At 46.0% G+C, this 21,232-nt stretch overlaps 1 protein-coding gene across 3 annotated transcripts in view; it reads left to right on the forward strand.

The window, feature by feature from the left end:
• Window positions 1–21,232, forward strand: part of SETD2 (SET domain containing 2, histone lysine methyltransferase) — a 169,561-nt gene that overhangs the window by 59,556 nt on the left and 88,773 nt on the right. For all 3 annotated transcript variants that reach the window (XR_012644108.1, XM_074985253.1, XM_074985254.1), the window contains exons 5-10: window positions 978–1,106; window positions 3,852–3,975; window positions 5,903–5,980; window positions 6,301–6,398; window positions 17,992–18,118; window positions 21,010–21,144. Coding sequence is in view for 2 of the 3 variants with exons in the window: in XM_074985253.1 (XP_074841354.1) it covers window positions 978–1,106; window positions 3,852–3,975; window positions 5,903–5,980; window positions 6,301–6,398; window positions 17,992–18,118; window positions 21,010–21,144 (691 nt within the window). In the remaining variant the exon portion in view is untranslated. The remainder of the gene's footprint in view (window positions 1–977; window positions 1,107–3,851; window positions 3,976–5,902; window positions 5,981–6,300; window positions 6,399–17,991; window positions 18,119–21,009; window positions 21,145–21,232) is intronic.

The following is a 21,232-nucleotide window of genomic DNA, read 5'->3' on the forward strand; positions in this document are numbered from 1 at the left end:
GCACTGCAACCCAGGACTGGGAGAGGCATAGCTTTCCATGCAGCTGCTTTGTTTTTCAGTTTTCCCCTCTTTTGCCCACCTCTTCCTTATCTCTGGGCTCCTGTCAGGCCTTTACTTCCCTTTGTCTTGTGTCCTCAAGCAGAGAAGAAAGAAACAGGAGGACTGAGACCACTGTTGCTCCATGTTTTTAGATGGCAGTGACCAAAGAATTGGGCAAAAGGAACTGCATTGATGCTGACAGGCAATCAGATTTGCCTTGATAGGTGGAGACATAATGATTGTTACTGTGTAAGATGGAAGAAGAGGGGTGAATGATATTGACCCTGTACAGGTTGTACCTCTCATCTGGCAGCCTTGGGACCTGACCTGTGCCAGACGAGAGAATTTGCTGGACCATCGGAGGTCAGTGTTGTCTAGCAGCATTGCCAACACTTCCACGGCTTACTGAGCCCTTGGAAGACATTTAGGGATAAAGTACAGCTAAATAACAGCACAGAACACTGAGAGCCAGACTGGTGGCTGTAAACAAACTTTATAGGACCATGGGAAATGATCATACCCATGATAAGTGGTCATCTGGCTAACTAAAATCATGCCAGATTACAGATGTTGCCAGATGAGAGAGTTCCAGATTAGAGAGGTTCAACCTGGAGTATCTAAGACTCTGGGCCTCTGATCAGCCCAACCTCTAGAGGCAGAAAAGGAGACAGTTTTCCAAGAAGAAGCCATATAAAATATATAGGAAAGAGGCCAGAGTGTTTTAATCACAGCAACATTGCAGTTCCAAAAATATCTTTGTCTAAATATAAACTGTTCAAAACTGAACATTGATTAGCAGGTGGAAACACTTTCTTATAGTGAAACATGTTCGTGGATTTTGCACTGAATTTATTACTGATTGGTTCATGTCTGTTTGCCAAGCTGCGTCTGTTGTCACTGCCAACCCCCTGGTAGCTGATTGTACTGTTTCCTCTTAGTTCTTCCAGGTGCCCAAATGGGGACTACTGTTCCAACAGGCGATTCCAGAGGAAACAGCATGCAGATGTTGAAGTGATCCTGACAGAGAAAAAAGGCTGGGGGCTGAGAGCAGCCAAAGATCTCCCATCGTAAGGCTTTTCTCTTCATATGACCTTTTTAATTTAAGTAATTTCTCTGCAAGTGGAAAATAAGTTGCTGCATTTTCCGAGTTTCCTCACCAACAGTCAGCCAGCCGAATTTCCCCTATCCGAAACAACCTTCGGCCCAACTACTCACCTCTCCTTCACCTCTAAGCTCATTGCCACAGGAATCAGTCCTTGTTTCTCTCCCCTCTTTCCCTTTTCAGCCTATCCCTGAGTAATCCCATCTGCTCACATTCTTTTAACTACCATTTTCACACCGATGATTCACGGATCTGGCTTTCTCCTCTTGACTTCCCTCTAGTTAATCCCTGTTTTGACATTTAAACGTAAGGTGGCCAAAACTGAACTCCAGAGCTGTCCACTTAAATCCTCTCTATTCCCTTTAACTTCCCATGACTGCACCACCATCTTTGGGGCTGAGGCCAGTTACATGAGAGACATCTGACTTCTCCCTCACTGATTTGTGAGGGCATATTTCTATTACATCCTTCGTTTCTCAATGTTGTAAAGATTTTGAGAAATCAGCTATTTAACGATGGCAAGATGGAGTTATTGCTTGGACCCGCTTCATATATTTGTGAGAACAATAAGTTCTAAACAGATATATTGGCCTGCATCCCTCTGCACACCTTATTACTTCTCTAGGTTTGAAGCTCTTTTGAGGTCAGGGCTACGGGTTCACGTGTTTCTACAGTGTCCAATGCAAAAGGGCTTTCGTTCCTGTCAGGGCCTCTAGGGACTAGTGTAATACACACCTATTATAACAGTGCCCTCAGGACCGGCCTCCCCACAATTCGTATGTGTTAGATACTGTATAGAGTTAACGTCCCTGCCCCGAAGAGCTTGTTGAGCGTAAAACTGATACTCAAAAGGAAGACAAGAGGAAGAGTAATGGGAGGAATATGCTTTTATGGAAGTGAGCTATGCGTGCAAGTGGTTGCAGGTCAGTTACGTTTTCTTAAGATGTATCTGAGAAGTCCCCATTGGTCTCTGCCCACCTCCAAGTTGGCCGTTTCCCAGAAGCATGGTAGAAAGGAGCTGTTGGGGGGGCATTAAAGGGAGGACAGGATAGTGTCTGTATAGACTAGTACGGGGCAGGTGTACCATGCACAAGATGCAGTTTGGGAGAAGTTGCAAAGGATACTTGAAGGGGGAGCAGGCGAAATGGGCAGGCATAGCTGGTGGAAGAAAGGAGACAGGGAGACTATCTAAACTAGAAGCATCTATCAACAGAAATTACTGTCGAGAGAAATCTCGACAGACTTCTGATTGCAGATTGCTGCTACACCCAACTTGTTCTGTCGACGGAGAACTACCAGACTGCACTGCCCTCTGGTGACAGCAGAATGGCAGCTCTGGAAACAAGGCTGCCTGGCAACTGGAAGCCCTCCTGTTGGCAGAAATGTCTACAGTGCACTTTCTGTCAGCAGAGTGTTATCCCTCAAAAATTTGAGGAATAACACTTGAGGCAAATGCAGAGTTCTGTGGAGACTCTGACAAAGCTTTATGTATGCAGACGCTCTCTGAGTTTGTCAACAGAAGGCCCCTTCTGTTGACCAAACTCTCTAGCATAGACCGATCAAGAGACTTGGAGACCAAAGTGGCGAAGTGGGGAAAGTAAGTTGTGATGGCCTTAAAAGTAAATTCTGTTCCTTAAATATGTCAGTTTTTCCATACTGCTTATTTTGGTTTAGACAGCATAATTTTTCCCTCCCTAAATGTTTCATATCCTTCCAGAATCCAAAAAAGGAAAATTCAAGTGTTTCGCTAGATAGCGTACGGTAGATAACAACATTTTTCTCGTGCAAGTACAAAAGGTTTTGCAGACTTGGTTGTTCATACCCAATTGCATCAGGCTCTGAAGTTTGTTTCAAAGACCACAAAAGAGAGGCCGTAAGTGTGCTTTGTCTGAAGTGCATGTGACTGGGAAGGTTTAGACAGCTGTCTTGTGTTTTGCTATGCAGCAATATTCTACTGTCCTAGAGTTTTTAGTACTTTGTTAGGTTGTTACAAGAGGACACATTTCGTCTTATAGCAGCTAGAATTACTGCTGTCTTGTCAGTTATATAAGCTTTTGCACAAGGAAGATGGAGAATTATTTTAATGTGAAGCAGTCCTTCACAAATGAAGCACAGCAGCTCTTTAAAGATAGTGAAAACAGAGCTGCTTATTTAAAGCAACTTCTTAAGCTGGCGACCTCTGCACAGAAAGTCCACAACAGATAAATCAGCTTTTCAAAGCTACGGCTAGCTTATACATTGAATATTAAGAGTAATCCTAATGAACTCCTCTCACATGTACAAAGCTATGATAATGATGAGATCAGCAGGTGCAAATAAGGCCATCACAGACAGCTTTTCGTGTTTTTATTTTTTTCCAAATCTGACCATACACATTCTGCTAAAACTTCTTATATTGTTCACGTCCGAGAACTTCCTCAGTAAAATATAATGCATTTACATGGTGGGCTCTACTTAGCAAGAAGCTTGTATTTCTGTATGAAGTGCTTCGCACATCACTCTGTAAATAGCAGTGATATAATTGCTCTAAGCATACAGCACTTAAAACTATTAGTTTCAGTACAAAAATTGAAGCCACAGTGACAGCTGTAACAGAGTGTAGTTCTCCTATTCAGTGAGCTTTTTGTCAACAATAATAGCTTTCATCCTGGATATTTACTATGGTCTCTCCTAAGAAGATAATGTTGCTTTTCTTTCTGGGACCTTGCAGTAATACTTTTGTATTGGAATACTGTGGAGAAGTGCTGGATCACAAAGAGTTCAAAGCCCGAGTGAAAGAGTATGCCCGAAACAAGAACATTCACTACTACTTCATGGCACTGAAAAACGATGAGGTGAGTTGCAATGTGTATATTCTTGCAAGAGGGATTATTGTGCACTGTGTGTATGTATGTACAGCTATAGGTAGAAACAGTGTTGACTCAACTTGAATGTCATGCACAAATAGTAATTTTTGTCTCAAGTCTTGAATTCCTTTATTTCATTTGAACTCTTGCAACTGACTTGAGCTGTACGAAGCTGCTACTGGCTAATTTAGGATATTGATATACCAATAGTTCATTAGCTGCCTTCTGTAAATTGGTATTGGAGTTAAGTACCTAACTGCATGGATCTGAAATAGTTACAAGCCTAAGCAAGATTCACAGCCCCTATGGCTCTGAGGGGGCCATGCATATAACTATACATTAATTGTTTATCTCTTCCATGTGAGCAGTTTTGCAGGGGGAGAGGTGTACTAAAATAGTCCTGCCCATTTATGAAGGAGAGGGTAAGGTGGTCCATGAGACATTCTTTGCATTGAAATGTGATTCATGCAACAAAAATGTTTTATATATTGGTGGGGGTGGAGTGGGTGAGAAGTAATTTTCAAGATTTAAAAAATAATGCCCACTGACTTGGGAGAAATATGCTGTGTGCTCTCTTGTTAATACTATAGATAACAATGTAAATCAAAGAGTGGCTTGCTTTCTCATGAACAGTTTTTAATATTAAACCTTTTTATACAGGTGTGGATAGGAAACAAAGCATAGGAATAAATGGTCCATTTTCAGAATGAAGAGAGGCAAATAGTGGTGTCCCCAAAGGGTCTGTACTGGGACCAGTACTATTCAACTTATTCATAAATGTTCTTGAAAGGGGGGGATAAATAGTGAGATGGCAAAATTTGCAGATGGTACAAAACTACTCAAGATAGTTAAGTCCCGGGCAAACTGTGAAGAGCTCTCAAAAGGATCTCTCGAAACTAGGTGCATGGGCAACAAAATGGCAAATGAAATTTTGTGTTGCTAAAGGCAAAGTAATGCATGTTGGAAAAAATGCCAACTGTATATATAAAATGACAGCAACTAAATTAGCACATTGCTGCTCCAGAAAGAGATCTTAGTCATTGTGGATAGCTCTGAAAATACCCACTCAGTATGCAGTGGCCAAAAAAGAATAGAATGTTGGTAATCATTTACAAAAAGATAGATGAGACAGGAAGTATGATAGTGACTGTGTATAAATCTATGGTGTGCCCACGTCTAACAGATATGGTCACCCCATCTCAAAACTGATATCTTAGAATTGAGAAAAGTTCAGAAAAGGGCAACAAAAATTATTAGGGGTATGGAACATTTTTGATATCAGGAGAGATTAATAAGACGGAGTTTTCAGCTTGGAAAAGGGACCACCAAGGGGAGATATGTTAGAAGTACATGAAATTACGACAGGTGTGGAGGAAATGTCATTACTTTTTCTCATAATACAAGAACTAGAGGACACTTATTGAAATTAATAGGCAGCACGTTTAAAACAAAAAAAGGAAAGTATTTCTTTATACAACACAGTCAGCCTGTAGAACTCTTTGCCAGAAGGTGCTTTGAAGGTCAAGACTATAACAAGATTCAAAAAAGAACTAGGTGATTAAGTACTTCAGTGGTTATTAGCCAACATGCATAGGGATGGTGTCCCTGTTTGTCAGAAGTTAGAAATGACTGACTGGGGATGGTTACCTGTTCTGTTCATTCTCTCTGGGGCATGTGGCACTGGCCACTGTCAGAAGACAGGTTACTGGGCTAGAAGGACCTTGGATCTGACCCAGAATAGTGGTTGTTTTCTCCAAAGCTGTTAAGGCTGATGCGTGAACTAGGAAAGGATTATTAAAATTCTTATTGAAGTTTTCACCTTCACCTTGCTGCGTATGTAAACTTGCTTTTTCTTCCAGTGTGGTACAGAGGAGAGAAAAGGAGTGCTTTTTGCTATAATTATCGTTTCTTTCAGATAATAGATGCAACCCAGAAAGGAAACTGCTCCCGTTTCATGAACCACAGCTGTGAACCAAACTGTGAAACACAAAAGGTGAGCTTTGAAGGAAAAACCTACTGCTGCTTTGTTTTCAGTTTTTTGTTTCTGAGTCTTAAGAGACTCTGTAGCAAATCCGTTTGCATTGACCTTTGCGCATCTATTATTCAATCACTGCTATTCAAAAACAAATTTGTACCTTGGAAAATGGCTAATGCAGACATTTGAGTTTTGGGATTTTAAGATCCTTCAAGGGTGACTTCTGCCTCCTGGAGGATTAGCAATCTTACTTGCCAGAGTTCCTTAGCTTAAGAAAAAGTGCAGTCAAACCTGGATATTGTAATAACCAGTGTTGTCACATTTTTTTCCTGCTCTAGTGGACTGTGAATGGACAGCTACGAGTTGGCTTTTTCACCACTAAATTAGTTCCATCGGGTTCAGAGCTAACATTCGACTACCAGTTCCAGAGATATGGGTAGGTATTTTCTCCATGTGTGTGCTTCAGGCCACGTCTACCATATGGTGAAAAATTGCATGAATTGCATAGCAGGAGTTGAATTATCGGAAATGGATTTGTCCACCCATCCCCACAGTGGGAGGTCAACGGGGACTTCCATCGACTTCCCCTTACAAGGAGTACCAGGAATGATGGAATCCTTATGGTTCGATTTTAGCGTGGCCTCGCTAGGTGTGCTAAATCAAGCCCTGGAAGATCGATCATCAATGCGGTGATCTTCTGGTAATTGTAACGCAGAGTACATCTACAAGTGGGTCCTCCTGAATGCTTGTACAAACAGAAACAGTGCTGCAAGATTGGCCAGTGAAAATCTATCCCTATGTATCTGAACAATCAATTTGGAGGTTAGAGATTAAAAGGGTAATCGGATAATCTAGTCAATGTCCCATCTAACATAGGTTTATTCCTCTAATGTATATTTTTATGGCATTTCTTTCAGTCTACCTTTAAATGTTCCAAAAGTGGTTCCTTCCCCCATTTCTTTTGGGAGACCATTCTGCCATCCATAATATCGGAAGTTTTCAGATATTGATTTTTATATGCTCCTTTTCCTAATTTCATCCTCTTGCTAACTGTCTTAGCTGTACCCTGCAATACGTGACACGTGAGCCTGTGCGGCAGGGAGCCTTGTGGCCCTCCATGCCCTGCCCCCGCCCACCACTACCCCTGCAGGGCTCCCCCACCCAGGTACCCACTCCCCCTTTTCCATGGTGGGTGTGAGGCCCTGGCCTATCTTAGCTCCAGATGGACGGTTCCAACAGTGACCTTGCCCACCCCGAGTTGGTGTCCCACCAAACAGTGGCTACCCGGGGTGGCCAGCATCCACAACGTGATCCCGTGTGTTTCTCAACCAGAAGCATGGGCCACATGCTGCAGGGCCTGTGTGAGCCCCAGGCACAGCTCTGTGAATGTCTGCCTCAACATTCAGCAGTTCTGGAGCCACCTTTCCATGTCCCACTGGCCCAGTACCTGCCTCCCCCACCAGTCTCCACTGTTGGGATGGCTCCAGAGGCACTGTAGGGCGTGGGGATTGGGGTGTGGCGGTTGCCCTATGGCCAGAGCCTACTGGACCTCGGTGGGTGGGTGTTTGGGGGCTGCAGGGCTTCCACCATGGCCAGGATGACCATAGCCATTGGGGCCCCAGTGTCAGTGGAGGTGTCAGCCTTGGGCAGCTGCTGGTGCTCCATGTGCAGTGACTTTGCCAGAGCATGTTCTCCAAAGTGCTGTTTGCTGCTCTGAAGTGCTCTGTGTGGCAGGGTGGGTGTGTTTGGGAGGGGCCCTTTAAGGGAGCTGATGGTTGTGGGACCCAGAAGGGCTTGATAGCCATGTGACCCCCTGTGTGGTGTTTCCTGGCTTGTTCTTTCCATAGGGATTGCATTGCTGTGTGGACGCGCTCTCTCAAAATAGCAGATAGGAACGGCTGTCTGCTTCGTGTGTGTGGCCACGCTGTTTTGAAATCCCTTGTTTGTAATTAGATTTTTGGCGTTCCCCATTTTAAGATTTGTGTGTCATGTAGACACAGCCTGTGTGGTGTGTCATACAAGTGACACATTCTCTAACATGAACAGAGTTGAATTATAGAGCAATTTGTAGTCCAATGAAGAATTCCTACTAATACTGTTTTAAAACATCTTGCCATTTGTTTAATGAATAATCTCTTCCTTTTTTGTATGACACCATTCTATGTCAGAAGGCACTATCTATTTAGAATTTGAGGGATGAAAATAATTGCTAGTCTTTATTAAAAAAACACCTGTTCCAAAACTTGCAAGTATTTTCATGTGGTCTCCCATTCATAGTAGTAAGCAAGCACGAACCTTGCCAAACTTGTGAAATCAGACCGTGCGAATAGAGCCCTGAAAAATCCATAGATTTCCACTTTATAGCTGTGAGTATCCACATCTGCAGATGTGGATAGGGATATCTTTGGCGGCTTCTTCGAGTGTCCCCGTGGGTGCTCCACAATAGGTGACGGGCTTGCCCGGCGCCGCAGATCGGATCTTCCAAGCAGTTTCTGCCGGACCGCGCATGCGCCGGCGCGCGCCGCTCCCTTGCGCGCTCCTGGCCATGTGCGCGATCCGGTCCCCGCCAGTTCCTCTTAACCGCCGTCGGCTGCAGACTGAATCCGACTAGGCTAAGGCCAAATAGCGTATTCAACGACTTTATCTGTTTTTTCTTTGAAGTTTTTCAGTTACTTAGGCTACTATAAGTTAGCCGGTTGTTATTTTGTAAAAAAAAAAAAAACAAACAACAACAAACAAGCTACGAGAGGGACAGCTCAGCCCAGTCCCAGTAACAAAGGCCGGAGGCCAGGAGCTAGGGCCATCAGCCCTCCTGCTGAGGCAGGCCATCGGACAGGGAAAACAGCACAAAGAAGGTGCTAAGTACCCACTTAAAAACTCAAAGACTCACCAACAATGTCCTCTTCAGGCTTTAAAAAATGTGAGTCCTGCCGAGAGGCGATGCCAGTGTCCGATGGGCACAGTCTATGCATAAGGTGCCTGGGGGAGTCCCATGTGGCACAGAAATGCGCCTTCTGTGCTAAATTAACAACCAGAGCACGGAGGGACAGGGAGATGCGGATCAAAATGCTGCTTCTTGACAAGGCCCTCCAGCCAGACGTGCCGGAGCGGCTGCAGCAGGAGGGACCCTCCGGGGCCCTTAAAAGGAAAGCTGCCTCCCTCACTCCATCAGCGCAAAAACGGAGGAAAGTTTCTCTGGCCCGATCCCTGCCGGCAGCAACAGTGAGCGGGACAGGAGGAGCAAGCAGCCCCCAGCCGCAGCAACAGCTGATCGGCGGCGGCACGGAGAGCCACGTGGAAACGGCTCAGCCTCCGATAATCAGCCAGCCGCCCCGCACCGCAGGCAGGGCGGCGGCTAAGCAAACGCCGGTACCGGCGGCACCGCAGACAGCGGCACCGACCCCCAGGGAACCGGCGGTGCAGGGCGCGCAGGCACGTAGCCTGCAGGCGCAGAAGGACACCGCACGTGCGGCACCGCCTTCGAGCGTGCCTAGCACGGTGCCGATGGGGCTGGGATCCCCCGCGCGTCAGGGGGCGGAGTTACCTCCTCCAGGGAGGGGGAAGGCTGCTCACAAGAGGAGGCACTGCAGCCCCTCTCCGGACAGGGCTGTGGAGCTGCTTTCTCACAGCCCTCCGCTTATGTTGCAGACTCCAACCAGAAGGCAGGGGTCCCCCCTAGCCTACCCGGAGCCGCCTTCTCCATTTTTACAACCAGCCTCACCATGGCTGGCACCACCTTCACCCTTCCTGGGATTTGAACCGCTGGACTATTATGCAAAATCGCTCTCTCCAGTGTCTCGACGATCTCCCTCCCCCAGACGCAGAGGGTACGCACCAAGGGAATGGTCAAGGTCACCTTCCCAGGAACAGTGCCTATACTGCCATGGTCGCCCCTACTACGTGGGGCACGGACACCATCGGCAATCTACTAGGGAAAGATCCCCACACACTACCTCGTACCCCCGAGGGCAATCGCGATCGGGGACAGAGACTCAAGCATCTCAGGGGGGACTGGTCATGGAACCCCGAGATTTTCCCTCGCAAACCTCCAGCGAGAGGGTGTACCATCACCAGCAGGAACCGGAAGGGTCCAGAGAGACATACCCCAGCGGTTCCTCGCTCTCCTCCCCAGACGAGGCCACGGCCCTGGGGGATGTCCATCCTACGGACGATCTCAAACAGTTTCAGGAGCTGTTTAAGAGGGTGGCCTTCACGCAAGGCATCCAGACAGCAGAGGTGCAAGAGAAACACCATAAGCTCCTCAAAAATTTGAGACCTCCAGCCTCCTCCAGAGTAGCAATACCACTTGATGAAGCGATCTTAGAGTCCGCCACTACCATATGGCAGACCCCTGCAACTATTCCGCCTGTCCAAAAGAGAGCGGATAAGAAATACTTCGTGCCGGCGAAGGGCATGGAGTTCCTGTTTAGCCACCCACAGCCAAACTCCTTGGTGGTGGAGTCCTCGCAACAAAGATCAAAAACATCTCAATTTAAAACAGGGGGAACGGACAAAGATGCCAAGAAGCTAGAGCTGTTCGGCAGAAAGGTCTACTCCTCCTCTACTCTAACGTTGCGAATGGCAAATTACGCAGCACACTTGGCGAACCATAATTTTGACAACTATTCTAGGTTAACCTCCCTCATGGACTCGCTTCCAGAGGACAAAAAGCCAGTCCTCAAGGCCATAGTGCAAGAAGGCTACGCAGCTGCGAGGATGGGAGTTCAGATTGCTTTGGATGTTGCAGACACAGCAGCACATTCCACAGCAACAGCAGTGGTGATGCGACGGGAGTCCTGGCTCCAGACCTCGGGTATACCGAGTGATCTGCAGGCAAAGATAGTTGACCTTCCCTTCGACTCGCAGAAGCTGTTTGCCGAATCAACTGACTCGGTCCTTCATTCCAGTAAAGATTCAAGAGCCACACTCAGGACCCTGGGGATTTACACCCCTCCATACACAAAGAAAAGGTACTACCCTCAGCAAAGGCGGTACCAGTACCAGCAACAGCGCCCCCAGTATCACAGGGGTTACGAGCAAGGGCGGCATCAGCAGCACCAGCAGTACAGAACTCCCAGGCGACGCTCACAACAGGGCCGTGCGTCCTCGGGGCGGGGCCAAAGGCCACAAGTTTGACAAACAGATCCAGGGCTGCGCCATCACTACCATCGCACAAGGTCATCCGAAGCGGCTATTTCACCATCGCCTCCAACCATTCTACGATCAGTGGCAAAGGATCACCACAGACAAATGGGTGCTGGAGATCATAGCCACGGGGTACGCCATCCCCTTGCAGTTGCTCCCACCATCGCGACCTCCGCCCAAGCCCCACCTCCAGGAGGCCTCCCATGTAGCCAGGCTCAGGCAGGAGGTGGCCCATCTCGTGCTCATAGGGGCGGTGGAAAGGGTGCCGGAGCAACTGCAAGGAAAAGGGTTTTACTCCCGGTATTTCCTAACGGAGAAAAAGACAGGAGGCTGGAGGCCCATCTTAGACCTTCGCGGCCTCAACAGGTATCTGCGCAAACAATGTTTTCGGATGATCATGATTGCCTCCATCCTTACAGCACTGGACGATGGAGATTGGTTCGCAGCCCTGGATTTACAAGACACGTACTTCCACATAACCATCCATCCGGCTCACCGGCGATTTCTCCGGTTCATGGTAGGCAACGAACACTTCCAATACAAAGTCCTACCGTTTGGCCTCTCCTCGGCCCCCAGAGTCTTGACCAAGACCTTGGCAGTGGTGTCAGCCTACCTGCACAGACAGGGGGTATTTATTTTCCCGTATCTGGACGACTGCCTGCTCAAAGGGGCCTCGAAGGGGGAGGTTCTCCGCATGATACGCGTCACAGCAAACACGTTCTCCTCACTTGGCCTGGTTATCAATCTGGCAAAATCAAAAATAGACCCCACACAGGACATAGAGTTCACAGGGGCTCGCATAAACTCGATCACGGCGAGAGTATACCTACCAGAGGCTCGCTCTCGAGCCATCGGTTCCCTCGTGCAAGTCATCACCTTCAGCCCTATGGTGCCGGTCTTGACGTGCTTGCAGCTGCTGGGCCACATGGCAGCGGCGACGTTTGTGGTACAGAACGCCAGCTTGCACATGCGCAGCATGCAGCACTGGCTGGCGAGCGTATACAAACCGGCAGTACACACCGTTCACAGGGCGGTGTCGCCCACACCCGGGGTGCGCAAATCCCTGCAATGGTGGGTAAACCCCAGGAACTTGCTAACAGGGGTACCCTTCCACCAACCTCAAATATCGGTTTTCCTCACCACAGATGCCTCCCTCATAGGGTGGGGAGCGCACATGGGCGAAGAGGTGACTCAAGGACTGTGGTCACCCACGGAACAGTCACTACACATCAATGTACTGGAGCTCAGAGCAGTGTTCAACGCCTGCAAACACTTTCGAGACCACATACAAGGCAAAGTCGTCGGGATCAGTACAGACAATACCTCCACCATGTTTTATATAAACAGGCAAGGAGGAGCTCGATCCCGTGCCTTATGCGCGGAAGCAATCCGCTTATGGAACTGGTGCATCGCCCACGATATAATCTTGAAAGCCTCATACTTGCCGGGTGCGCACAACGTGAAGGCAGACCAGCTGAGCAGGCGTTTTGCACTCACACACGAGTGGGAGATTCGTCCCGATCTGCTACGGCCGATTTTCCACGCATGGGGGTTTCCCCAAATAGATCTGTTTGCCACTCAGCACAACAAGCAGTGCCCACGATTCTGCTCCAGAGCAGGACTGGGCTGGGGGTCCCTGGGGGACGTGTTCGCGATCCAGTGGGGGGGCCCCCTGCTTTACGTGTTTCCTCCCACAGTGCTGATCCACAAAGTCTTGCAAAAAGCCAGGAGGGAAAGGGCCCGGATGATCCTGATAGTCCCAACGTGGGATTGCCAACAATGGTTCCCCCTACTCCTGCGCATGTCGGACCGTCCACCGATGCCTCTTCCGGTGGCGCCGGATCTGCTCACGCAAGCCCAGGGGTCCATAGTGCATCCGCACCCCCAAAGCCTGCGACTGCAAGCGTGGCTAATCCATGGCTCAGCTCCCTAGAGAGCACATGCACAATGGAAGTACAGCAAGTCCTAGAAAGTAGCAGGAGGACTTCCACTAGGAAGACCTACAAACAAAAATGGACTTGCTTCACGGCCTGGTGTTCTACCAAACAACTGGCCCCCCTTTCGGTGCCTATACCTACAATTCTAGAGTATTTACTGGACCTCGAGAGGAGGACTCTCGCTATCCTCGTTAAAGGTCCACCTTGCCGCCATCTCGGCGTTCAGACATGAGGAGGAAGGGCACACGGTGTTCACCCACCCTATGGTTACCAGGTTCCTCAAAGGGTTGGTAAACCTCTACCCCCCTCGGAAACCGATTCCACCTTCGTGGAACTTGGACCTGGTGCTTACCACACTGATGGGACCACCGTTCGAGCCCTTGGCCACGGTTCCCCTCCGCCTCCTTACAATAAAGACGACCTTTCTTCTTGCAATTACGTCAGCTCATAGGGTGAGCGAGCTCACGGCAGTCATGGCAACGCCACCCTGCACTGTTTTTTCCAAGGAGGCGGTAACCATACGGCTGCATCCAGCCTTTGTTCCCAAGGTTTCCTCCGAGTTTCACATCAACGAACCTATTGTTCTACCCTCGTTTTATCCAAAGCCTCATAACTCCAACGAAGAGGCGCGCCTACACCTCCTGGACGTGAGGAGGGTGCTAGCCTTCTACGTAGACAGGACCAAGTCCTTCCGGAAAACGGATAGACTCCTAGTCTCCCTTGCTCCCAAATCGAAAGGAGAAGGTCTCTCATCGCAGAGAATCTCAAAGCACATTGTATCCTGCATAAAAATGTGCTACGAGCTCAAAAAGACTCCTGTATCGGCCACTCCCAGGGCTCATTCCACCAGGGCGGTGGCGGCATCAACAGCCTTTTTCAAGGGCGTTGCGTTAAAAGACATTTGCAGAGCGGCGACCTGGTCATCCTACGACACCTTCGCCAAAAATTACGCCCTTCACAGGGTATTCCAAGAGGATACCCGTCTCTCTGCAGCGGTCCTCTCGGGGACAAGCTGCACATAATCCAATTACCCACCTCCTATCTTGGGTTACTGCTGGGTAGTCACCTATTGTGGAGCACCCACAGGGACACTCGAAGAAGAAAGAGAAGTTACTCACCGTAGTAACGGTGGTTCTTCGAGATGTGTCCCCGTGGGTGCTCCACTACCCGCCCATCCTCCCCGCTTCGGATCTCTGTTAGTGTTTTGCAGGGTCACCCGAGGCGGTTGGTCGAGGAACTGGCGGGGACCGGATCGCGCACATGGCCAGGAGCGCGCAAGGGAGCGACGCGCGCTGGCGCATGTGCGGTCCGGCAGAAACTGCTTGGAAGATCCGATCTGCGGCGCCGGGCAAGTCTGTCACCTATTGTGGAGCACCCACGGGGACACATCTCGAAGAACCACCGTTACTACGGTGAGTAACTTCTCTTTATTTTTGCGGATACATACACAGTTGTGTATACAAATTTTCTATCTAGAACCCAGCAAATTTGCAGATATCCACAGATCATTTTTGCAGCTGCAGATATGGATACCAATTTTGTATGTGGACAAGGCTCTACATGTGAGGTCTGTCCACCTTCTGGGACATTGGATCTTCAAGCATTCCTGCTTCTTTCCACATTTGATCCAACATATACTCTGACTCCCATGATGCATTAATTTGAATTAATATTTTTAAATGTACCATTAATTTTATAAACTGCTCTCCCAGTGAAAATACAGGAAGGTTTCTGTGGCTGGAAAAAATTAATAATTTGTGTGAAGAATGCAAACTATTATGAAGAGACTAACTCGCTTGGACGTGTAACAAATATCCTCACCATAACTTTCTATGGTCTCTTGAAGCTTGACGTACTACATGGATGAACATGCAGAATATTACACATAGGAAAAAGTTTCTGAAGTTAAGGAAATACATGCACTCCTCATTCTAAAAGTTCATCTTATTTCATATGCAGATTATTTCAAACTAGTCAAAACTCTTCATTTTTTTTCCGGACAAACTGTTACAGCTCACGTTGAGTCCCCTAATGGACCGTCACTAACTATTCTGCTGTCCTTTACTCAAACTGGGTCCCACAAGCCCACTGGGTCTGGGCAGCATCCACACACTGTGTAGCACTGGTTTCAGTCTTACTCTTAGGGTGCAAGGCACCCACCTTGCTTCACCTGTGGTGAAGGGCATAAATACTCCTTGCTTGGCTGCCCTGGGACCCGAGAGCAGGGATGAACCCCTCGGATGAGTTCAGAGGTTTATATATGTCCCCATAAACACATTCATATATAGTCTGATGTGCACTTTAACTTTTCAGGGACACATGGCAGATAAAGGAATACTGAAACTTTTCAAAGGAACCTTTTAAACGCATGAACATTTCACGTACACAGCACGAGATTTACAGAGCTATGTGCACATGCTGTATGCTTCCCCGCTCCACTGAGAGTAGGCTCACGCCTTCTGTGTGCCCTTTAGCCCAGTGTGTGTGTGTTCTCCATTCAAGCCTTCCGTTTCCTCGTGGTGATCCCCACTGCGAGAGAGTGTCCTGGGGCAGACCCTGCCCTTAACTAAAGTTTCAGACTCCACTGTCAGGTGATATGCTGTCTGGCTTCAAAGTCCTGATCCTGTGGTGAAGTTCCCTCTCTGCCTGCCTGCTTCTATGTCCTGCTTTTCCCCCACAACCAGCTTCCCTCCTAGGTCGTCTTTTTAGCAATCCCATTGTTCTGGTAACCCCTTGATGTGTCTCATATTCTGGCACCAGGCTCCATCACATAAGTGATAGTGAAGTCCAGTATGACTGTGTTAGTCTATGCTAAAAAATATAAACAACTTTGCACTCAAAATAGAAGCTGAACTATAACGTTTATTTCCATAAAACCAGACTGGAAACCCAGACAGTCCCCAAAACTTGTCACTGTTACATGGAATTTGAATAGTAACAGAGAGAAAGCTAATCTATATACTATCAAAACAAAAAAGCAGTCAAGTAGCACTTTAAAGACTAACAAAATAGTTTGAGGTGAGCTTTTGTGGGACAGACCCACTTGTTCAGACCATAGCCATACCAGAACAGACTCAATATTTGAGGCACAGAGAACCAAAAACAGTAATCAAGGTGGACAAATCAGAAGAAAAATTATCAAGGTGAGCAAATCAGGGAGTAGATGGGTGGGGGGGGGCAAGAATTAGATTAAGCCAAGTATGCAAACGAGCTCCTATAGTGACCCAGAAAATTCCAGTCTGTGTTCAAATCACGTTAATGTGTTGAAATTGAATATAAAAGAGTTCAGCATCCTCTCTTTGAAGAGTGTTGTGAAAATTTCTCTTCAGTAAGACGCAAATTCTTGAGTTGTTAACAGAATGGCCCACAGGTTTGTGGATCAAGAGTGTTTTTGTTTTTGTGCCATTAAGTCTTTGTCTAAGAGAGTTTGAAGTCTGTCCAAATATACAAAGCATCTGGGTATTGTTGGCACATGATAGCATATATGATGTTAGTTGAGGAACATGAGACTGTGCCCATGATTCTGTGAATAACCTGGTTAGGTCCATTGATGGCATCTCCAGAAAAAATATGTGGACAAAGCTGGCTGCGGGCTTTGTTGCAAGCAAAAGTCTCAGGATTGGTGTTCCTGTGGTATAGACTGTGGCTGTTGGTGAGAATCCTCATAAGGTTGGGAGGCTGTCTGTAGGAGAGAACAGGCCTGTCGCCTAGGGCCTTCTGGAGTGTGACATCCTGATTAAGGATAGGTTGTAGGTCTTTAATAATTCGTTGCAGTGGTTTGAGATGGGGGCTGTAGGCGATGACCAGTGGTGTTCTGTTCTTGGCTTTTTTGGGCCTATCTTGGAGTAGCTGGTCTCTGGGTATTCGTCTGGCCCTGTATTTTTTTGTTTCTCCTGGTGGATAATTCAGGTTTATGAATATTTGGTAAAGATCTTGTAGTTTTTGGCCTGTCAGTAGGATCAGAGCAAATGTGATTGTACCTAAGGGCTTGACTGTAAACAATGGATCTAGTTATGTGTGCAGGATGGAAGCTAGAAGGGTGTAGGTAAGTATAGCGGTCAGTGGGTGTTCAGTATAGTGTGGTACCAATCAGGCCATCCTTGATTTGTACAGTATAGTAAAGTATTAAGCAAGTTAGTTTGCAAAATGGATTATAGAACAGTACTGCCATGACAGCTTTAGCTGTACAGTGTCTCATAATGTTTATGTTAGGGCTTGCAGGCATTGCTGTAGTCAGGGATCAGGCTCCATTTATGCTAAGCAGTGTATAAAGGAGCAAAACAGAACAGGCTCTGCCTCTGTGACCTCACAATCTGTGAAACAGGTAGAAAAATAAAAGCCTTCATAGTCCACTAAAATAGCCAGGACAGTGAATGAACTCGTGCTTTGTTTGTTAGATCTTGACACACAGCCCAGAGTTGTTTTGGTAAGTGTTCATCATACTTCTGTTAAGGAGATATGGGAAATACACTAACCGTAATGAAATAGAAGTTTGTTTTAGTGTGAGGGATTGCATCAGCCAAAACTGAAAGGACCTACCATATACAGAGGTTTATAACCCTATTGACTACTTTGAGATGCCAGAGGGAACCTGTGTGAAACATTCTGTTAAGAATCCATTTATTTTATATGTTGTATGTGGCAGATTTTAATTTTTAGAAGAAAATGGAGGAAAAAATACAAAGTCACATTTGAATCACATGACAAACAGAGCTGCGTTCAGAACGTTTGCTTAACTTTTTTTCCAATAGCTCTTCAGCAGCCATTCAAAATAACAGCTTCATGGAAGGATGGAAGAAAGTGTTTGTACCACACAGTAACTGTTCATCCTGGACTGTAAAATTAAAATGCATTTAGTAGTTAGGAAAACAACCCTATGTAGAGTTCCATGAATCTGTCACTAACTTCTACATACTAACTTGATTGTCATGCGTGTCCCTTGAACAGCAAAGAGGCTCAGAAATGCTTCTGTGGCTCAGCTAACTGCCGTGGTTATCTAGGAGGAGAGAACAGGGTCAGCATCCGAGCAGCAGGAGGAAAAATGAAAAAGGAACGTTCTCGTAAGAAAGACTCGGTGAGTTAGTCCCTTTCTTGTTTGCTTTGTACAGTTTGCTTTCCATAAAGGGGAACCTAAGGAGGTGGTGATTTTAATTGAAGTCTCAAAAGACCACTTTAAGAACACGATAATTCTCTGAGATCAAAAAATGCTTAGTGTGAATGAAAGGAATAATCAGAATATTGCCAATGGCAAAAACGTTCTACATGGCTGTAAAAACACAAGCAGATGCAGCACGCTTAAGGCCATCATGGGGCAGAATGATATATATGAAAATCAAAGTACACTCACATGACCTCTGTAAGGTTTCTTGTTTCTCAGCCAAGATGATTGCAAATTCAAATCTCACACTCCGGTTTCTGGGCTCATCTGCTGCAGGAAATGACTATTGGTTCAAGCACCACCTCCAAGTTGAAGTGTTTAAACCAGTGCAGCCCTTCCTCGCTTTCCTGCAGCGAACACTGAAGATGTGGTGTGTTTGAACTGCATTTGACTTGGCTTAAAGGCAAGAGTTGCAGGAGAGCCATGTGAACATACATTGATGTCAAAGCAGATATAATTTTAATTGTTGTATTTGCTGTTCCACATTTAATTTATACAGAATAGAGCCCTTCCTAGCTTTCTAACCTTCTGCCATTTCATCCAAATAATCTTGATTGAAGTATTTATTTGAATTCAATCCTTTGATTGGGTTTTAGTGATGAACTTACAATGGCAATGGTAAGTCCTGCAGAAAACTTTCCGTGAGATGCAAAATTTAAAAAAAAAAACAACAAAAAACCACCCTCTACCTTCTGATCTCAAGTTTTGTCTTAGAAATTGGAAGGACCCCTTTCACTGTCTATAAAATGTAGCTGGTTTTTGCTTATGGGAATGCTAGTTACTTCTCTTGAAAACTGCTTTTACATTTACCTATCCATTTAGAGGCAGACTGACTTCTGAAACTAGCAGCTTCCTTTTTATTGACCATACATCTGTTCTGGTGGTCCAAAATGGTCTTAAAATTGACCTTATTTTCAAGTTTCCCCAGCAAAGTGGTTTCCTACTTATTTTCCTATAAACAGGTTACATATTGTGTGTGAATGATGCGGTGATTTTTTTTTTTTTTTTCAAACAAACTTCATTTTAGATATTCACGGAATATTGCAGTTCTCTACATTAGAGAATGTATCATTAGAAGTAAAAGCCCTTTGATCTTGAGAACAAATATACTGGTCCTTAGATCCTTGGATCAAAGAATGCAACCAAATTAATTTAAGACAAGACATCTGTCTTCCTATGGCTCAAATTTACTTGAGGGCTTTCCTTTAGGGACATAGCTGCCTTTAGCACAGAGCAAGCCAAGTGTTTGGTATTCTACCTGCTTAAGACGACTGGTCAAATTCCACATTTCTTCACCATCTACAAAGTGGACTTTAAATGCTAATGACTGCTGTATTAGCATATGAATATTTGCGATAAGTAACTTTTTTTTTCTGTTTTTACAAGCTTTATTGTGAACATTTCCTTACTACTGCCCCCACAGTATAGCTTGGCTATAGACAACCCTTTGTTTTATGGGGTTATAAATGTAATGTAGACTTTTGCTGACACATCATGAGCCGTGTTTTTAATAGCAGTTCCTGTTTTCATATATAAAAGTGTAAATTCAAAACTGGAAAAATACCAGCAAATAATATACCCAGACTTTGCTTTGCAGAGCATTCTACATATAGTAAGACCAAAAATCCACCATGGGCCCAAGGGTAACATGTGGGAGGGGCTTGGCTTTGGAAGGAGTGGGGCCTCAGGCACAAGGGGTGGGACTGGGGGCAGCCAGCCCCCTGCACTGCCCCGACAGCAGCATGCCTCCCTTTCCAGCCATTAGAGTCTCACAGAATGTGAAGAGCGGTACTAGGGCATCAGTTCAAAGCAGCCAGGAGTCGCAGGCTCCTGGGCAACTATCCCAGCTCCACTGTTGACAGAGCTCTCTGCATGTATTATAAATATACACAAGTAAGCATATAAGCTATGCATAAGATAGGAACAGGTGGGGGGGGAAAAAAAGTAAACCTTCAAGTTTTAGATGGAAGATTCCCCTGTGTTGCACGCAGTGGCTACATGTACACTAGCAAGTTCTTTCAAATGATTTTTTTTTGAAAGAAGAGGGCTCTTTTGAAAGGTTCTGTGGAATGTCTACACACAAAGCATTCTTTTGGAAGTAAATCGAAAGAATGTGGCGCTCCTTTGGAAAGCGCTCCTCCACTCCCGTTTCAGGGATGCCTTCTTTAAAAAGCTTCTTTAGAAAGAAAACGTGTGTAGATGCTCCACAGGACGCTTCTTTCGAAAGAGCAGTTTTCATTGCACCTGACTCTTCGATCCCTGGCGTGCTCTTTCAAAAGAGCAGGAGCAGTCTGGACGCTCTCTTTCAAAAGAGCAGATCACTCTTTTGTATGTGGATGTACTCTTTCGAAAGAAACTCTGTCAGAAGAGATCTTCCAGAAGGGCTTCTTTCGAAAGATCTCTCTAGTGTAGACATAGCCATTTTGTGCCCAAGAAGGCAATCAGATTTTCAACTCCCCTCCCCTTTTTTTTACTGATATAAACCACTAATGTGAGAGAGAAGCACAGCATGTGAAATATTTACATATTATATTCCAAGTCTTCTTTATTTGATAAATAATTGAAAGAGTCAGAGGATAATGATAGGGCAGCAAATAAAAAAGAATACAAATTAAATACATCTAAAACTAGATCTTTTTTTCCCCCCCCCGCGCCCTTTCAGTGTATGAGATTTGGTCGTGGGAGAGGCTTCTTCCAGAACCTCAAAGCCATAGACCAAATTCTCTTAACAATTGGTTGAATGGTATCTTGTGAATCCAGTAGAGTGTTTTTGTGAGTTCTGTAATCATTTTTCTTTGACGTGACAGGTGGATGGGGAGTTGGAAGCACTGCTGGAGAATGGAGAAGGACTTTCGGATAAGAACCAAGTTCTCAGTTTATCCCGGTTGATGGTTCGGATTGAAACTTTGGAGCAGAAACTCACCTGTCTCAAACTCATACAGGTGAGGAGATCCCAACCTTACTGAAGGGGAAGAGAAGTAAAACTATGTGGAAATATTTTTGTTTTGAAGCATGTGTTTAAAGGCTATG

The sequence above is a fragment of the Carettochelys insculpta genome, chromosome 2 (assembly GCF_033958435.1).
Source record: "Carettochelys insculpta isolate YL-2023 chromosome 2, ASM3395843v1, whole genome shotgun sequence".
Taxonomy (NCBI): domain Eukaryota; kingdom Metazoa; phylum Chordata; order Testudines; family Carettochelyidae; genus Carettochelys; species Carettochelys insculpta.